Source organism: Abrus precatorius, unplaced genomic scaffold, assembly GCF_003935025.1.
Source record: "Abrus precatorius isolate BTA unplaced genomic scaffold, Abrus_2018 Scaffold3, whole genome shotgun sequence".
NCBI classification, from domain to species: Eukaryota; Viridiplantae; Streptophyta; class Magnoliopsida; order Fabales; family Fabaceae; genus Abrus; species Abrus precatorius.
Window position 1 is genome coordinate 7076262 of NW_020874373.1, and position 20574 is coordinate 7096835.

At 32.9% G+C, this 20574-nt stretch overlaps 1 protein-coding gene across 4 annotated transcripts; it reads left to right on the top strand.

The window, feature by feature from the left end:
• Nucleotides 1-977: 977 nt before the first annotated feature.
• Nucleotides 978-19981, top strand: LOC113861252 (protein PIR). 4 transcript variants are annotated; one of them, XM_027493953.1, is made up of 30 exons: nucleotides 978-1214; nucleotides 1664-1736; nucleotides 1884-1948; nucleotides 2056-2133; nucleotides 2640-2759; nucleotides 2868-2938; nucleotides 3017-3109; nucleotides 4703-4772; nucleotides 4949-5013; nucleotides 5546-5741; nucleotides 5913-6064; nucleotides 6405-6498; nucleotides 6615-6806; nucleotides 7343-7554; nucleotides 8649-8796; nucleotides 9386-9554; nucleotides 10091-10167; nucleotides 10863-11033; nucleotides 11842-11918; nucleotides 12008-12110; nucleotides 13417-13536; nucleotides 13636-13779; nucleotides 13973-14116; nucleotides 14725-14868; nucleotides 16031-16118; nucleotides 16938-17065; nucleotides 17877-18084; nucleotides 18565-18737; nucleotides 18893-19102; nucleotides 19541-19981. In XM_027493953.1, exons 1-30 carry the CDS (start codon nucleotides 1161-1163, stop codon nucleotides 19733-19735), a joined length of 3834 nt encoding a protein of 1277 aa, XP_027349754.1. In that variant the 5' UTR covers nucleotides 978-1160; the 3' UTR covers nucleotides 19736-19981. The 4 variants fall into 4 exon arrangements, 2 of the variants coding, with proteins under 2 accessions (XP_027349754.1, XP_027349755.1); XR_003504169.1 differs by having other exon boundaries at nucleotides 1161-1214; nucleotides 18629-18737; nucleotides 19541-19673; XR_003504170.1 differs by having other exon boundaries at nucleotides 1161-1214; nucleotides 18653-18737; nucleotides 19541-19673.
• Nucleotides 19982-20574: the final 593 nt, after the last annotated feature.

Sequence of the window (20574 nt, forward strand, 5' to 3'; positions counted from 1 at the left end):
ATTTAATTCTTCTAAGAAACAATGAGCTCTTGCAAAATAAAGTCGTTTAACAAAATTTTGTCAACTAATTACTGTCCTCAAACTTTAATCTTGCTAGGTTTTGCTTTAATAAATTATTTATATCTCTAGGATTATTTTTCACACACACACATATATACTACAATGGCTGAGTAAATGCTACTTAATGTTTGCTATCCAGGTAATTCTCTTTTGCTTAAGTTCAAAGCAAATGAGGAAGTTCTTGGAATTATTTTAGCACTTTGAAGTCAATGGATATAATTATTGGATTAAAGGATAGTCCCAAAATCCACCAAGCCAATGACCCACTAGCAACTCAGAAAAAAAACAAAACAAACTATGGATTAAAATGAAATTCAGAGAATCATTATACGAAAAATTATAAGTACAGTTTTTTAAGATGTTTTTATTTTTTAAAATTAAAATTTCACTTTAATAACTGATGACAATATTAAATATGGTTTATTATTTTTAATAAAATAAATTTTGTCGAACATTATTTTAAAGCGATTAAACCATTAATGGAGTACAAATTATACTAACCAAGTTTGGATTTTATGCTGGTCAGGTTGTATTACTTGATTTATTTTTGTTTCATAATTTACACTCTTTTTAAACCTTTTTATATTAAATAAAAATAATAATTTTTTATCTAAATTGTCAGAAATAAATTTTTTTTAAATACATTAATTATTAAATATTTTAATTTGTTAAAAAAATCACGTCAATAAATTACATTACCGATATAAATAATATATTTATTTATGTAGTGTATAAATCACTAATTTAACCATTTATATAAATATTTTTAAATTATATTATTGATTTACAATATATAATTTAAATTATTTTAATGAATTAATTATGAAATCATCTTTAAAAAAATTGGTGAGAGTACTTTCTGTTGAAATGCTGTTGAATATTTGATATATTTATATAGCTCGAAAAATACAGCGTAGAAGGAGGGCATTATAGTCCACACGTAAAAAATACCTGCTCAGCCTTGCAATTGAAGACTCTGTGATGTTATGTACCTACCGAGTGGAGGAGGAGAGAGAAACGAAGGAATTGTAGTTCATCTTCCCTCTGCATTTCTATTGTTCGCGCTTTGGTTTCTCTTATAGATTGCTCAACAATTTGTGATGGCTGTACCCGTCGAAGAAGCCATTGCAGCTCTATCCACATTCTCGCTGGAGGTACTTGCTTCACGAACAACTCGCACCGCAATTTCATTCTCCATTTAAATCCTCTTTCTGCTACATTTCTCTTTGTTCTTTTGTTACCAAAATTCAAATGCGCTTGCGGATCTTTTTTATTTACTTCTTAAATTTTGCTGTTGTTTTGTATAATTCGGTCCGTTATTCGCTTAATCTGTGCTAATTCTAATTACAGAAACTTTCGTTTTGGTTTTGGAGTTGAATGAGTTTATTGTAGTCAGCGAGCTTATTTCTTCTTTTTATTCGAAACGTTTAGTGGTGAAATAATGGACCGAACAAACTACTGATCTGATACTAGATACATAGCATGTGTAATTTGATGTTGAGGTTTCAATAACGCATTGCAGGAACTTGAGGGTTTTGTTTGCATATATATGCGAGTTATTTTCATATCTGCATTGCTTGTTTTTGGTTTCTAAATTATGTAGGATGAGCAACCAGAGGTGCAAGGGCCCGGAGTGTGGGTGTCAACTGAGAGAGGTGCAACAGAAAGTCCAATAGGTGCTTCTGTTTCTTCTTCCAATTTTTTTATTTGGATATGTTGTGCGTTTATGCTGTGATTGTACTTGAATCTTGCGTACTTTTGGCTTTGCTTCAAAGATGCTAACACTTAACTGTAATTACCATTTACTGCCATCTGTTTTGTAGAGTATAGTGATGTTTCTGCATACCGACTATCTCTATCAGAGGACACAAAAGCTCTCAATCAGCTGGTATGCAGCTGTTGAGCTATTTTTGTTGCTTAATCTGCCTTTAGTTGTCATTTATTTATTTATTCTGATTATAAATTTTAATTGCTTTTTGCTTATACAAAATGCAGAATGCCCTTACCCAAGAGGGCAAGGAGATGGCATCAGTGCTTTACACATATCGCAGTTGTGTCAAAGCACTTCCTCAGGTAAATTCTCTCTGAAATTACAGGTCATCAAAGTCAGTTGGTGGGTTTATTGAACATTGCCTTTTTATAAATGAAGAATTTTTGTCAGAATTAAAAGGGTTAATCTTTGTACTTGATGTACATTATCTTTGAAGTTTAGTGGCACTAACCCTGACTTACTATGCTCGTTGACTAGTTTTTTTATGAAGTATCTATACATCGGTTTCTCAAAAGGGAAAGTTCTTAATATTATAAACAATATTTTTTTTATTTTTTAATGTTTTGATTGGATGGTCCATGCCCAAAGTTCCAACTTCAAACCTAGCTTTTTGGGGTATAATGATTTAAGTCAAGTGGATGAGGCTTCACTTAACTGATAGTTTTGCTTAATGCCACATCATATCTTGTATGCGGCCATATTCTTTTGCTTTGCTGATAACTGGCAATATAAATTGACCATACTGAAGATCCATTTTAATGTTTCCACATGCCTATATTGTTTTATGTAATTTGTGCATTTTGGACAGCTTCCAGACTCTATGAAGCAAAGTCAAGCTGACTTATATTTGGAAACTTACCAAGTTCTGGATTTGGAAATGAGTCGGTTGCGTGAAATTCAGCGATGGCAAACATCAGCTTCCTCAAAAGTACAGGATGTCTTTTACAAATTATATGTTACTATTTTATTTTTTCTGAAACTTCGCCTGATCTAGTCTTAGCACATTAAGTAAATCTGTAAATGTCATTTTATGCAGTTAGCTGCTGACATGCAACGTTTTTCTAGGCCTGAGCGGCGCATTAATGGCCCTACAATATCTCATTTGTGGTGTGTTATAATTCCTGTTTGGTTTTGTTGTTGTTTTTGTTTTGCCTTTTTTTTTAATAGCTTTGTTGTTGACTTCAGGTCTATGTTGAAGTTGCTTGATGTTTTGGTGCAACTAGACCATCTTAAAAATGCTAAGGCAAGCATACCTAATGACTTCTCATGGTATAAAAGGTATATATTTAATTTATGCCTATGTGACTTTATTTTCAGGTTGGGGATCTTGAACTTTTCTTTCAGGTTCAGTTTGTTTCTGTTAGTTATATCTTATAGCCATCCCTGCATAAGGGAGGTCCAACTTACCTGTACTTACCTTTGTTTCATTTTTTTTTTATAAAAGTACTATGATTCTGTACTCTGCACTGATGTTACAGTATGTTTTGTTTCATTCAATTTATTTTAACTTTTTGTAGTTTTTCTCCCTCTTTTGTTTTAGGAAATACGTTAACTCTATTTTTGGTTAGAGAAAATGGAAATAAGAAGCCTTTTGTTTCTGTCCTTTAGCCTAATCTGTAATCTCTAAGATAATATAAGGCCAGGACCAGAACAGAGAAATGTATTGCAATCCTCAATATATTTCTAGTACTTGAAGGAGTAACTTTGATGTGAAAAATTATATGGGTTAATTAATAAAAACACCAAAAGCCCAAAACAAATGCGGAAAGTTCTTCTTTTTGAGGTTTTTTCCCTCAAAAGGTGTGCAAGGAGAAGACAACCTTTTAATAGTTATTATGATAGAATCTTACAATTTGCAATGTGTCACATGATTTGATATGGTTTGGCTAGCCAACAACTCATATCATGTGAGATAACTTTGAATCTTACGATACATAAATTAATTAATGTGATTTTGTATCGCTGTCACAAATCACTGGATTCAACAATTTGTTGTTTTTTACTTTTCTTTCACCATTTCTTGTTGAAGAAATTGAAAAGTCAAAGAAGCTTAAAATGTTTAGTAATAGAGTTTGATGGAGCTCTATCAAACAAAACTTATTTGATTATTCCAATTCTCTATTTTCATTTTTTGGAAAAAGGTTTTTCACATTGTCACTAACTCATTCTATGTGTTGTATTTGACTGTTCCATTGTTCTCTGTTTTCAGTCTTTTGAAATAGTGGCTGTTGCTGTACACACTCAATTATGATTTTGTTTTGTGAGACTTATGGTCATTTTTTATGTATTTGATACGATTGTTGATTTTCAATGCAAAACTTAGTTTGACAAAGCCATTGTATCTTTGTGTAAACATCCCTAACAGATTTGCAGAGGTTTTCGATTTTTTTTTTTTTTTTTTTTTTGGTGCTTTCAATGGATTTATGGGACAGTTCAAATTTCTTATTGTCCTTTTCGAATTTTTCCCTTTCTTTTTCTCTTTAAAATTTCCTTTTCCATAAAAGAAGAATTAAAAAAGTTCAGATTTATGTCACATCATTTAGCTTTTGAGTGTCGAAACTTGAAATTATCTAGTCATTTAGGTGTTAATACAAATATAAATTCTAAGAGATCATGTTGAAAATATGATATTCATATTTATCTAGTTTAAGAAATACAGGTTTATCTGTTACTTCTAATTTGGAAAATTATAAAAATGGCTTAGAATATTGCTAAACTTCAGATTAAGTAAAAATACAAACTTGCCCAAAGTATATGTTATGCCTAATAGTTTTCTCACCTTCTCACCTGATTTATGATTTCCATATTTGAAAAATTACTTAATGAAGTTTCACAGCCAGTCATCTTGGTTTTTTTCATCCAATTTGTCAGGACTTTCACACAAGTCAGTGGTCAGTGGCAAGACACTGATTCAATGAGGGAGGAATTAGACGATTTACAGGTGAATAATTGGTGAAATTTCCAAGTTTATGACATATAGAATGCTGTAAATTTATTATTTATTGAATGATTATGAAAAGTCTTTTCCATAATTCTCCTTGTTTATGTTTTATTTTTTGAAATGCTGAACCAAAGATGGATCATGATTGACCTTTTTCTTTTAAACTTCATGTGCAGATTTTTTTGAGCACAAGATGGGCTATTTTGTTGAATTTGCATGTTGAGATGTTCCGCGTGAACAAGTATCCTGTCTACTTATCATTTTTGTTCCATATGACAATCTTGCCAAAACTGCTATGTCTACTCTTTAGGTTTAACTTGTTAATGTTTGGTTATTTTTGTTTAGATTCCTTTTTTGGAAAAAGTTATTTGTGTTTAGGTCTTTAGGATGGATATGGTAACTGATTCAATTGACAGATAAGGTGGTCTATTAAAAAGAAAAATTGAGTGCTAGTTTCTGTTGCAAATCAAGAAACAAGCGGATTTATTCAACACTTGAGCAGGGGAATAAAGAGAAAATCTCAGAATAATTGATGGCTTGGCTACCTTAAATCTTTCTTTTAATTAGTTATCCAAGCCCACAGTTTAAAAGCAAATTAGAAGAAATCTAGTTGATGAGAGGAGTTTTTAGTCTGAAATTTAGGGCTACATTTGTTCTTGAATACTATCACCAAGAAGTGCAGAGAACTCCTATTAATTTATATCACCCTGACAGTAACACTATTTTTAATACCCTCCTTTTAATTTCTTATTAAATTCCTTGACCTGAAACAGTGTAGAAGACATTCTTCAAGTTCTTATAGTCTTTGTTGTAGAGTCTTTGGAATTGGACTTTGCCCTTCTCTTTCCAGAGCGCCATGTTCTTTTGCGTGTTTTGCCTGTTCTTGTTGTCCTAGTGACATCATCGGAGAAAGATAGTGAGTCTCTGTACAAGAGGGTGAAGATCAACAGACTGATCAATATATTTAAGGTATTGTTGTATATATGCTTATTGATAACATTATATCCACTGGTTTATGAAAATAAATGATTTAATGTCTAGGTTACCTGAAAAATTTTACATTTCATGCACTGAATTCTTTCTGTATTGTCCATAAGTTCAAATCTGCATATCTTTTAATCCTTTTTCCTTTTTTTACAGAATGAAGCAGTCATTCCTGCATTTCCAGATCTGCATTTGTCTCCTGCTTCAATATTGAAAGAATTATCAACATACTTTCCGAAGTTTTCTTCCCAAACTCGCCTTCTCACCCTTCCAGCACCTCATGAGCTTCCACCTCGCGAGGCACAAGAATATCCTCCAGATTGTTTTTATGTTTTTACTGATAATTTGGTGCTGATTTATTATTTTTGAACCAATATTTCATTTCCTCAAGAAATTTGGTGGTGTCATTTATTTTCTTCCTGCAAATTTGTGTTCTTTGTAGGGTTATATGTCAAACATCAAAGGTTTACATAATCTATGTTATTGCAACCATGATGCATTTTGATTAATTTTAGTTAAAATTACTAACAGAATTTCTATAAAAAAGAAGTTATTGAGGAAACCTTTTTACTTATGAAGTGTTCAATTTTTATAAACTTATAAATCATCTTCCTTCTGTCTTTAGAATTTGACCTTGACTTGATACACATATCAAAGACATTATCTGATCATCAATCATATTGGAGTCATCCGCGCTGAGCATGATGATTTCACAATTCGTTTTGCTTCTGCAATGAATCAGGTGCTGCCCTCTGCTCTGCCAGGGTTGCGCATGAAAAGCCCTCCTTGTTTTGTTTCTGTTGACTGTTGCATAGCATTTAATGCCTGCTAGTTTGTTCATTATTTCTGTTCTTACAGCTGTTATTGTTGAAGTCTACTGATGGTTCTGATGTTGAATGGAGCAAAGAAGTCAAGGGTAACATGTATGATATGATTGTCGAAGGTTTTCAGCTATTAAGCAGATGGACTGCCCGCATATGGGAACAATGTGCTTGGAAATTTTCTCGACCATGCAAGGATGCATCCCCATCATTCTCTGACTATGAAAAGGTAAGGAATGCTCAAATCTTCAAATATTTCTACCTTCTATTTTCTTGTGCAGTTCTTTTCATTCTTCTTGTTCTCATTGGTTATGATGTCTGCTCCAATCTGGTTGTGGCACCATGGTACTGCCAATATTGAGGTCATTTTTTATTTGTATAAAATAATTAACTATTTATGCCGAAGAGCAATTCTACATTGCAATTTGTATTTGCAGTGGTGTTGATACCACTTGTAGCTTTATCCTCGTTAAATTTTTTGCAATAAAATTTGTTTCTCCATTAATTTTTTAGTAATGTACTAATGTTTATACTCTCTGAGTCCTTATTACTTCAAGCATGTTGAACTTGAAGTCAAATATTGTATCACTTAGTCACTTATTGAATTAACTAATTATTTGTGTTAATCATGCACAAACGTGAATTTGCTTAATTGTACTCAGCTTTGATTTAAGTCAAAGTTGACAGTATGCAGTTATAGTCAAAAGGTATCTTGAATTGTTCTTGTTAAAATACATGTTACCATAATACTGTATTTTCTTGTAGGTAGTACGATATAATTACAATGCAGAGGAAAGGAAGGCTCTGGTTGAACTTGTGAGCTACATAAAGAGTGTTGGATCTATGATGCAGCGGTGTGATACACTTGTTGCTGATGCTTTATGGGAAACAATACATGCTGAGGTCCAAGATTTTGTCCAAAACACATTAGCTACTATGTTGCGGACTACCTTTAGAAAGAAGAAGGATCTGTCTAGGTAAGATTCTAATTTCACTTTACATGGTATACAGTTGTTGATTTTTGTAACTTAATATGTTCCTTGGACTCAATTCTCACTTGGAATTGTTGGTGAAAGTCCTAAAGCTGCTCTGAGATTGTTTCATGAAAAATTGAAAACATTATTCTTTTGATCAGAATAAAATATGTAACAATATTTTCATAATGCAAATTGAAGATAGTTGGTTTCAAGATGCAATTTTATGTTTGTAGAATTAGATTGTATCGAGAGAAAACACTCTCTGTTGAAAGTATGGAAGAACCTAGCTTGTTATGTTTACTGTTTTATTTATAACAATTATGGGCTATGTGCAGCTTATAGTACAACCTTGTACAATAAATAAAATAAAGTAAACAAGACAGTTAGCACTGATCTGTATTTTGTCCAGTATGCAATTATACCAACATAAAATTTACTAACTGTTTTAGTTAGCATATTTTGTTTTTGTAAAGTGAAAACCTTGTAATCAAAGAGCTGCAAGGTGAATTTTAGTTGAAAATTGTTTTTGTGTTACTATTAAGCAAAACTGAATGCATGCATAGTCATTATATTTTGGTTCTTGTGATATATGAGAATAAAAAGGATAAATGACTGGAGGAGCAAAACTTTCACTAAACAGATGTGCTTTATTTTGAGAGTATGAAACTCAAGTACACATTTTGAAAGATGTAATGGAATCCAGGGAAAAGGTTTGAATTTTAAATATTAGCATTTGCTGTTTGTTAATCAAAATGCTATTTTTAGCTGATGTTTTGTCTTTGTTTCTTTATTTCCTCTGTTATAATTTCTGTTGCATGATACTTGTCACACACGTGAACAGCTTATTCAAAGAGTGTGGGTAGAGTTTATAGAGTATTACCAAAAGCTGGCTTGAGTTTCATTTTTACATAAAATATTTGATTTTTTTAATTATCCTGTGATCCTTAACTTCTTTATAGAGTTTTTAGGTTGAATTCTATTTATTCATTTGAACCCTGAGAAAAAATGATTGAGATGTCTGCATCATTTAATATTTATTTCTTGCTTTGAATTTTTGGATTGCTCATATCAATTACCCAAATGTGGATTTTTAGGATTCTTTCTGATATGCGGACCCTTTCAGCTGATTGGATGGCTAATACCAACAAGTCAGAATCTGAGTTACAGTCCTCACAGCATGGAGGTGAAGAAAGCAAAGCAAACATATTTTATCCAAGGGCAGTTGCCCCAACTGCCGCTCAGGTCTGCACCGTAATCCATTCTCTTGTTGCCCTCTGTTATATAATTTGTTATCATTGATATGCATATAAGTGAGGAGTCATATTTATCAGATATCTAAGTATTAAAACTATTTACTGAGCTCTGCTATTTGTATAGATGTTGAGTTGAACTATCATATGGACTTATAATGCTTTGATAGAAGAAAATATATATACATAAGAATTCTTTAGTGGGCCATTATTTGTACATGTTGAACAAGCATTGATGTAAGCGATTATGCATGTAGGCAGACTGGTTCTTAGAGGTTGTGATTAGGAATTTATGAAAATATATGTTTTCTTCTCTTTGATTTTTTTAATATTACCTTTTTCAAGCTCAGGTCAGGCCTTTTGCGTGAAATTTTCTTCTTCATGTGAATACATACATGATAGCAATCAATTTATTCTGACTCTATATAGCCTAGCCTGATAATTTTTGTGGAGAGGCATATCAAAAATTGTTACCAAAGATCTTCCATATCCTGGCAAGCTATATTTTGAGTTCTTTTTGTGGATGTGCATAATTTTGTGGTTAGCATGTAATAGTTGCTAAACTAATCTCTTCAATTCAGGTGCACTGCTTGCAGTTCTTAATATATGAGGTGGTTTCTGGTGGTAATCTTAGGAGGCCAGGTGGACTATTTGGCAATAGTGGCTCAGAAATCCCAGTTAATGATTTGAAACAATTGGAGACATTTTTTTACAAGCTTGGGTTTTTCCTTCATATTTTAGACTACTCAGGTAATGGTCTTAGATTGACTGTAACATCAATGTTACTGCAAAAAGTCATCCTTTGGGCACATTCTCCATTGATAAATCAAATATCTATTCTGACAACTTCTTCCTCTCTCTTGCTGACCGTTGTGTAATTTCTCTTCTATGTTAGGGAGCTAGTTATATATAGAGGATATATCGTGAGAAAACCATTTTTGTATGAGAGTAAGAGGAGAAATTTGGATTATATATCAATGATCAAGATTAAAAGTTTTTGAAAATCACATGATCACTTAAGAAATTCATGATTTTTTTAAAAACCTCTCATGACTTATGGTTTTGATTTTGACTATTCATGATTCCTCTCACTCTTACAGTGTCACCAATTCTTTTAGGAAGTATCCTAAAAGATTTCAATTTGTTGGACTAGAGAAGAAATACACTAGAATATAGGAAATTCAGAAAGATTTTGACCCTTTACTGTTTCAAACAGTTTAATGATATAGAATCCTTTGCCTTAATGCATCCTTCAGTGTAATTGACTTGTGTGATGATGCTTGCAGTGACTGTTGCAACATTGACAGACCTTGGTTTCTTATGGTTTAGAGAATTTTATTTAGAGTCTTCACGAGTCATTCAGGTAATACTAATCAGCACATGATTATTTGAATTTCAAATCTATCAAATTCACCAGAAATACTCTTTAGATGAGACCACCTGCAAATTCTGTAGGTATTTGCAAGATATTGATTGCACCAACCTTTCACTCAGAAAATTATTTGTTCTTGTAATTGTATAAAAACTCTAATAATGTTAGGCTAAGCTTGGATGGAATTTGAATTATTAGAACCTGCAGGTATTTCCTTGAAATTTTTTAGTGGAAATAGCAGGATGATGGTTTGGGTCTTTATTATTTTTATTTTTTCAAAAACACTCTATGTCAGTATACTTTAGCTGTCCCCTACCCCCCCTCCCAAATTTGTTAATTTTACATGGACACTTATGAAGATTGAAATAACAAGAGGCCTGCATATTTATTTGGATTTAATTTTTGGGTGAGTCTTTCACGGAAATATGTTCTATTAAAAAATAATCACAGCAATATGTTGTGTGTATCTGATCTTTCTTCACTCTTGCTGATAGCCTTTTATGAACTTCTGTGTTACTCTGTTGTCAAGAAGCTTGTTTCTGTATCACGGGTGTTTCTCAGCATTGTGTTTTAATGTTTCCAAATTCTACCAAACTTGTGACCTTTTTTTTTTCTCTTTTCTTTCTTATATGCATTTGTTTTCTACTTCCCCCTCTAGTACTAAATTACTTAATTTATTCTTGTAGTTTCCAATTGAATGCTCTCTTCCATGGATGTTGGTGGATAGTGTACTTGATTCGCCAAATTCTGGTCTCCTCGAGAGTGTTCTGATGCCATTTGACATCTATAATGATTCAGCTCAGCAAGCCTTGGTGTTGCTGAAGCAACGGTTTCTATACGATGAAATTGAGGCTGAGGTATTAGACACTATTAACTTAATACTAGGTGTTATAGGTGAATTTCCTGAAACAGTAATATCCGATAAAAGATGATTTTAAGTGCATATGCTAAAGGTATACCAAATTCAGGGAGTAACTTATGTGCTGTTAATGTTAAGAATCCTACAGTTACTTAATTTAAATAGATCATGAAAAGAATTGTTGAATTTAGAGGGGGGTGATTAGAGAAAGATAGAGCAGAATATGTTAAAAAGAGAATGGAGAATGTGAATGCTTTCTTATTTAATAGAATGTGTGACATAGGTTATGCACGGTATCCATTCAGATAGGTTCTTAATACTGATAGACTTAGTGGAGACTATTTATAGGCTACGATTAATTGAGCTCAACTTCCTATACACTGATATGCTTGAGTACTAACACATTTTATAATGTTTTACATGAACATACTATTTCTCAAGTGCATTAACTATTATTATTATCTTCAACAAGAATAATAATAGGGAACTGAGGACTAGGGGTAGAAGTGGCAATTGGGCCACAGAGGAAGGGGGTTAAGAACCTTACGGAGTCATCCAGAAAATGGAGTGGGAACGTAGGTCCTTTGGACAGGGTGGAGGCAGGACCCTTGAAGAGTCTGCATTTTTATGTCTCTGTTTTCATTTTCTTTTCTATTAGTGAATTTGTAAATTCATGCTTTCTGTTATTGATTTCAGTCGCAGAGAGTGAATTCTAGTTACAATATGATTTCCAGTTTTGATTTCCAGTTTCCTATCATATGCTTTCTACATTGATAATGTGTTTTCTGTTTAACTTTTTATCACAGGTGGATCATTGTTTTGATATATTTGTTTCAAAATTGTGTGAAACGATTTTCACATATTACAAAAGTTGGGCAGCAAGGTATGCTCAATTTTCTCTGGCTTATCCAGCTTTTCTTTTGATTTTCCATGGACTAATCTTTTTCACTGATGGATGCCTAAATCATGCAGTGAATTGCTTGATCCTTCGTTCCTCTTTGCCTCAGACAATGCAGAAAAGTATGCTGTGCAACCTATAAGGCTCAATATGCTGCTTAAAATGACTAGAGTGAAGGTAATTGAATCACATCAATGTTTTGTATCCATGATTTGTTTGGTGCATTTAAGTGAAAGTGCGGTGCACCCTACTTGCTCAACAATTTTTGGATATGCCAACTTTAATGAAAATAGCCCAAGATAGGGCAGGGTTAGGGCCTGGGGGGATTGGAGTGTCTGTGTACCCGAGAATTGTTATTAGATCACCCCCTCTCCATGTGGTATTCAAAACATTTGATCAAAACCTTGCTTAAGTGAACAAAGCTTAACTGTTTTATTACCTTCTTTAATGTGTTTCGGGAGTTACTAATTCAAACCTCATTATCATTGGGTGATTTTGGAATGATGTTACATAACAGATGCCTTTGTGTACTGTTATGCAGCAGGAATAACTTGTGAGAATATATGTTTGTCCTTTAAAATTTAATATACTGATTATCAGTTAGTTTCATCAAAATCTTCCCAAAAGTTACCAAAGCTTGTTGGTCAGGATGGCAAGGTTGAGAGCTTTGTCCGTATAATTGGTCCCACCTAGTTCAACTCAGATTAGTCGAGGTCCAAATTGGCATTTGTATACCAAAGTCTTGCTTGGTCCGACTTTTTTGAGCTTCTGTTCTCTTTAAAAGGAGACGACAGGCCAGACACAATTGTAGAAAAACTTTTAAGAATAAAAGTAGTTTTTTTTCTAAATGAAGAAAATATAAAAAGAAGAGTATTAGATATGCTAATTTTAGGAGCTTCTGTTCTCTATTCCAGATTCCAAGACCTTATTCACTACCCAAGAATATTTAACTTGAACTAACTTTAAAGCTGAAAGAAAATATGAAATTACCAAACTTCTTTTACTTTAATTTTGGACCTGTTATTTTTAAGTTTAAAGTAGCTTTTAAGATCCAAAATAGTGAGTTCAAATGCTACCTAAAAAGGAAAAAAAAAGAACTTCCCTGAAGTTGTAGTCTAAGAGACAAGACATATTGTAGTTGTTTATTTTTCAAATTTTTGTTTCCAGGGTATTTCTCTTTTAATTATCAATAAAAGTCTTCTAGAAACTTATGGTGTCAAAAGCTTGCAAAGCAAATTCTATCATCTTCAATGCCACATCCTGCAGCAAACTAGTGGAAATTGTTTGAGAAAATGAGGATATGATGACTAAAATTGATATTTACATTTACATGATTTATGAACTTTCAGTTTCATGGTGTATTCCTTGTTTCATATATATGATCTCTCTCTCTCTCTCACACACACACACAGTTTGATATTATAAATAGAATTTTTGTGTTGCAATTACTCTTCTTTGTGATTAAAAAGCTTTTGATTCACAGCTTCTTGGAAGGATGATTAATTTGAGAAGTTTGATCACTGAACGGATGAACAAAGTTTTCCGTGAAAATATTGAGTTTCTGTTCGATCGTTTCGAATGTCAGGATCTGTGTGCCATAGTGGTGAGTGATTTTATCCTTGATAATTTCTTTGCTCATCGATTATGAATTACTTTTCCTTTTGTTGATGTTCATTAAGTAAAGAAACACTGACTATTTCAGGAATTGGAGAAGTTGTTGGATGTCTTAAAACACTCCCATGAACTACTGTCTAGAGATCTTTCTGTAGACTCTTTTAATCTCATGTTGAATGAGATGGAAGAGAACATCTCTCTGGTGTCATTTTCTAGTCGACTGGCCTCGCAGGTTTATCCTTTTGAACTCAATGTACTTTAATCTTGATGTCTCTCTTTCTCCTTTGACAATATTGATCATCAACTTGATGTTATTTTGTAACCTTAAATGCTCATATTGATCATTAATTTGAATTGTTATCAATAACTTTATGGTTTGATCTGTGTCCTACAATTTCATTGATCTATTTCTTTATGTATGATAGATTTGGTCTGAGATGCAAAGTGATTTTTTGCCAAATTTCATCCTCTGCAATACTACCCAACGTTTTATTAGATCATCGAGGACTGTTCCTGTTCAAAAGCCATCTGTACCCTCTGCTAAGCCTAGTTTCTATTGTGGTACTCAAGTAAGCATTCCTCTTACCACCATTAATGGTCCAACCATTGTAATCAATTGCAATATTTTTAATGGCGTACTTAATCATATATTTGTTATCATAAACATGTTAAATACTGTTATTTCAATTCTTAGCGGGGCTGCATGTTTACATGGGTGAAATAATGTTATTTACTTCCTCTGACGGAACTTGTTTATCTCACTTTCCATTTTGGGAAATACCAAAATGTATCTGTGTGTCACATATAAGAGCTTAGGATCAATGTGCCCGGTGGTTGTTCCAAGTACAGGAGTCTAGTGCACATTTCTTAAGAGTCGAAAGCACTTGTTTGTTCAGCTTTTGCTCTATTCTTTTTAGCTATAATTTTAGTGTTTCACATTTTCTTTTTTTCTTTTTTTTTTTTGGGTTTTGCTCATTGAAGATATATATAATGAGGGAGTGGGAGATGAATGGTTGTGTTTGTGTTTTCTAGCATTTTCTTTCTTTACATACTAGTTTCTCATTTTCTCACTCTGTGTGATAGGATTTGAATTTTGCTCATCAAAGTTTTGCATTTTTCTTTAAGTAAATATAAGTTTCTCATTATCTCATACTTTCATTCTATCTCTATGTGATAGGATTTAAATTCTGCTCATCAAAGTTTTGCACGACTGCATAGTGGATTCTTTGGAATACCTCACATGTTCTCTATTGTTCGACTTCTGGGATCCCGATCATTACCTTGGCTTATTAGAGCACTTCTTGATCACATATCAAACAAGGTATACCAATACTATTCTTTATATTTGATAAATTGTGAATAAGTTCATTGCACAACACTTTCTTTTCTGTGGACCCCTCCTGAACATTATAAATTACAATTTTATGCATACAAGATGTTCAATGATAAACTAAACTGTGAAAAGTTATGTAAACTAATTGAACTTTGTAGCCATTGTCACAAATGTATACCTTTTGCATCCATATTCAAGACACCTATTCCATCTGTCAACAACAGGCTACAAAGTACAAAGTTGTTTGAGCTTCGAAAAACTGATGAATTGACTTTGTATAAAGATTCTAAAATGACTCAAGCAATGAAATGAATAGATAGTGCAAAGCGCTGCATGATGAAGAGAGAATTCAGTGAAGATGTGTGGATTAATACACCACCAATATGCTACGGATATGGGAAATAAGTGACGGTATATTACGTGTATTTTTAACAATATATAGATTCCACAAGGTAGTTAAAATCGGGATTTTACTTCAAATCGTTAAGAGAAGTAAAAATCATAAATTGAATTGTAAGATTTTACAAAAATTATATATACATGCATTTTTGGACAAGACCTAGAACTGACATCACCTGAGCTTTGACCACCACCAGTTTTTGAAGCCATTCTTGGACAAGATAAAAAAAAAACACAGCAAGATGAGAAGAAAACAGCTAACAAGAAGGATTAAGGCAGAGAAAACCACAAAAGGATCGCACACGTGATTAAATGCTGCAAACCAGGTCACTCTCGGTCTAGGGTTCGACGAAGAAAGAAAGAATTTAGGAGGACGAGACTTAGTTGTGTTTAAATATAAGCTGGGTTGGGCTTGGGTTATGAATAATCTGGGCCGAGATCCAAATCCTACGTGCAATTACATGAAATCGGATCCAAATCACAATTTCACTGACTTTACATATTTTGCTGCAATTTGCATCATTTGGCCGACAAAAATCATAAAATCGATTTTACGATTTTAACTATCTTGATCCACAATGACATTCACTAAATGTTTCTACCTTATTTTAGCCATACTAAGCAATTGAATGTTATTTATAGATTGGCACACATACATACTGAATGCATATAGTTTGCTTATGTCTTTATTTATTGATATTATAAAACTTATATGTGGCCCAGTAACAATGTAAACACTTTCTATTGCTAGATTACTTTGCTTGAACCAATGATTAATGGATTACAAGAATCCTTGCCGAAATCAATTGGGCTTCTTCCTTTTGATGGAGGTGTGACAGGTACATGATGACATTTTTCCTTTCACTTTTTTCTTTTTTGAAAAAACCTTGTGCTGAAATTTGCTTGTGTGTGAATGCTTAAAATGCACATCTTGATGGAAAGCTGTGCAATCTGAATCAATGTATATAAAATTCTTCCAAGATCCAATTATAGAAAATTATGAAAGGAAAAATCACCAACAAAAGTAGCGATTTTTATCATGTAAATCATGTGGGTGGTTCATATGTTCAGATATGCATCCATTGTACAGTATTCCAAATTCATGGTAAATATGCAATAATTATAGTGCCTGACCAAAGAAATTTCTTAAATAAGTATTAGTTATTAGTAGCATGTATTTCTTTGTCCTTTTTCTTTTGAATCAAAAAGTATTACTGGATTCCATTTATTCATATTTACTGAGGTACATATTTTTCAATTTTGTGGTCATTGGCATGGGCAATTTTTAAAATCTCAATAGCACTAAACATTTTGCTAGAAATTTATTAAGACAGCTATATTTCACGGTCATTACAAAAATATTCTCATTAACAAATAATCTGTACTAAGGACGTGTTGATATATTACCCTGATTTAGTATGATATATAGATTTGATTTGTTGTATCCTTGATTTTTGTAGTTTCCGTAGATAGCCTGATTCTGGTCCCTAAAATTTAGGATTTGATTTAGCCACTATTGTATATAAATATGTTATACAGATCATGCAGAAAAATGTCAGAAATATTCTCTTTCAATTTCAACTGGAAGGAATCCATTACATGGATACATTATACATGTTCAAATCTTAGAAATTAATTCTTAGTTTATTTCTACACAGGTTGTGTGAGACTTGTTAAAGAACAGCTTAACTGGGAGACAAAATCAGAGCTAAAAGTAGAGGTTCTTCATGGCATAAAAGAGATTGGAAGTGTATTATACTGGATGGGGCTTCTAGATATTGTGTTGGTCAGTATCCTGGTGCAGTTATCATTTTATTTATTGTAGTTGTCTTCAGCATAACTGCAAGACTTAATAAATCTGTTTATATTTCAAGATAACATTTTTAAAATCAGACACACACATACATATAAAAAGAAAAAGGATGGATGTTTTTGAAAAACAAACAAAACTATTGCTATTTTAGCCAATTGAAAGATATAACATACTTGGTCCTTAAGCGCCTCTATCAGGATGTGTTAAGTGAATTTGGAATTCTTTTTTTTGGTTGGAAGTGTTAAATATATAAATCAATTTTAAGACTTCACTTAATGGTTTAAGCTATTAGGAGAATTATCACAGACATGGTATCAAGATCCTCAATGACCAAATTATCAGGACATTCTTGCTGCCCCCTTCTTCCAGACAAAGTTAAATTTCAGCACATGGTAGTGTAAGTTTATGCATTGTCTGTTCAAGATCGAAATAAGGAGGTGTACTAGAGATATAAAACTATTCATGCGATTTCCAATAACAAAATGGATAGGCAAAGTAAAAGAAAGTGAGAAGTACTTAGGGAGTTTGGAGTCTCAGACTTTTTAAGAATCTGACCTAGAGGGGATCTCATGCTGTCAAAGAATAATAATTTATTTCACGGAACTCCCAAAGTAATTTTCCAAGAATGCAAAATGTTGAAGAATAATTTTTGCAAAATTGCTACTTTCTTACATGGAAATAAGGAGGAATAACCTCATATTTTCCTTAAATTTAGTTTTTGATGTTTTCTTTTATGTTATTTGGTTTGTGAGTAGTTGTGATCAATATGGTGCATTCTTGACAGAGGGAAACAGATTCTATGAATTTCATGCAAACTGCTCCCTGGCTGGGCTTGCTTCCTGGAGCAGATGGACAAATATTAACTTCTCAAGATGGTGGAGACAGCCCTGTTGTTAGTCTCTTTAAATCAACAGCTGCTGCAATGGTTTCATACCCTGGTTGCCCATCACCTACATCTTTTCACATTATGTCAAAACAAGCAGAAGCTGCAGGTGTGGTATTGGATATTTTTGTAATTTAAATTTGATGTTAGCATGGCAGGATTTTGTGTTTTATGGCTATTCTCTCTTTTCGTTATGCAAAATGTTTCATGGACACCTCTTTGGGTGTATACACCTAAAGAGAGAGAGGAAGATGAGAGAGAAGTGATAAATGTGACAGGTGATGTGATGTGGTGTGATAGGAAGAGAGAGATGAAGGATGTTGAATAGGCGTTAACATTATTGGGGTGCTTATAAATCAAAATTGTTTTGTTGTTCGTTTTGTTACCATCAGCTATTAAAGCTGAGTTTAATCAACTACAAGTGAATGGACTTGATAAAACTTTCTTTCCCTATAATCAGTCGTAAGGGCTAATGTTAAATAAACCATGTTATTATTCAATGCTGTTAGAGACCTAAGTGTTATGGTTTATGTACATCTACTTTTATGATCTTTTATTGATGTTCCGGGCATCAATTCTTTTGTTACAGATCTTTTATACAAGGCTAACTTGAATACTGGAAGTGTGCTGGAGTATGCGCTTGCTTTCACCAGTGCTGCGTTGGATAAATACTGTAGTAAATGGAGTGCTGCGCCGAAGACAGGCTTTATTGACATTACAATTTCTAAAGATTTCTATCGAATATACAGTGGTCTCCAAATTGTAAGGAGCAACCTTTCGCCACTCATTTATTAATATGGCTAGAAGTTGGCTGAAGCTCTTTGTAATATCTAGTTTATTACATTAATGAAATTCCTAGATTCTGTCTTCCTTTTTTAAAAAAATCTTTTGATGTGTGCTTTTGCGTGATTATATAGGGATACTTGGAAGAGTCTGCCCAAGTGCCATCAAATAGTCATGAAAGGCTGGGAGATTCAGTTGCTTGGGGGGGCTGCACTATAATTTATTTGCTTGGGCAACAGCTGCATTTTGAGCTCTTTGACTTTTCATATCAGATCCTCAATATCGCAGAAGTAGAGGCTGCTGCTTCTGTGCAAACACATAAGAATTCACACTTTGCTGTGCAGGTTTATATTGCTTCTTCAAATCTAAGCCAAAAGAATTTTTGCTTGCTTTACATAATCATTATCTTTTGTTTGACTTCGTTTTTGTTATTGTCGATACTTGCCAAGCAGGTATCACAGAAATGTTTTGTTTTGCCTTTTTGTTCAACCTTTTCTTTTGCCTTACCGCATTTCTAGGAAGTCATGTTTCTTCAATTCAGCAATGCAGTAGTTGAAGGTGAAATCAACTTTAGTTTGACCGTATTGTTAAACAAATCAAATTTAATTTATACGGATATCATCTCAAGTGTTTAACGCTATCAAAATAGTACTATAGTTGTGAAGAAGCTGCGACTGGGTTAAGCCCAATCTAAATTTGAAGTTCTCACAGACTAAGTAGTGATGACTTTCTTGGTGTATCTTGTGTGCTGTAATTGATCGCATTTTATTTTCTTTTAACAGGGATGGGAAGCCTTATTGGAAGCAATGAAAAAAGCAAGGAGATTAAATAACCATGTATTCTCTATGCTTAAAGCACGCTGCCCCCTTGAAGAAAAGACAGCTTGTGCTATTAAGCAAAGTGGTGCGCCAATACATCGTATAAAATTTGACAACACAGTTTCGGCTTTTGAAACACTGCCACAGAAAGGTGCTTAAACGAGTAGTCTAGTTGCAGGCTTCCGTCAAATTAATTGCCTTAATCCTCAACATCACCCCCCCGGCGTGTATATGTAACGATGTGTTGTATGTAATTACGAGATACGGCATGTATGTTTCATGAGCGAAGTTTCTATAGAGAGGGAGTAAAAATTTTGCGCATTCGATAAAGAAATGTTTGACGCAGATGTTCGATTTTTTTGGTCGATTTGAACTAATTAACATTGGATAATATTTGGCATGCGCTAATGCAACGAAATCCAAATCTGAACTCCTAGTAGGAAATACAACCAAAATCTCTAATATCCAAAGTTATTTGGGAACCAAATAAAATTATCTTTCGGATCCTAGTATATATTTGGTTCAGTTTATGTTGAAAAGGCAATAATTTATGTTTGATCCCCCTCTAAATATGATAGTAAGATATTATGTAGTTAGTCGATGCTATCCGCACCTTTAAGGCAAATATGAAGAATAAAAGCCACGGTTTAGACTGTGGACATCTCTAGATTTTAGTTTGAGAATTGCAGTAGTAATGGAAACGCACTAATTTTGGGATTTTCAAATCTAGTTATCTCAGTTGCATGTGATCTACCTTAACATGTAGAAACAGTTTGCTACATTTCAAATCAAATCATTGCCTCAAAAGCATGTGATCGGTATTAAATCAATACTTTTTTTTTTGTAGTTTTTTATCCTAATAAATTTTTTTAGTTAACTCTTTAATTGATATTTAAATATTTTTAATCAATATTAAATATATTTAATCAATATTAAATATAATGAGACATTTAAACTTCTTTAACAGAGAGATCTTTTTCAACTAAATCAATGTTGAG

Coding starts and splice junctions, on each gene's coding strand:
- LOC113861252 (XM_027493954.1), top strand. CDS start 1,161: ATGGCTGTACCCGTCGAAGAAGCCATTGCAGCTCTATCCACATTCTCG. Junction 3,110..4,702: donor GACTTCTCATGGTATAAAAG/GTATATATTTAA, acceptor CCAATTTGTCAG/GACTTTCACACAAGTCAGTG. Junction 11,919..12,007: donor TACAAAAGTTGGGCAGCAAG/GTATGCTCAATT, acceptor TAAATCATGCAG/TGAATTGCTTGATCCTTCGT.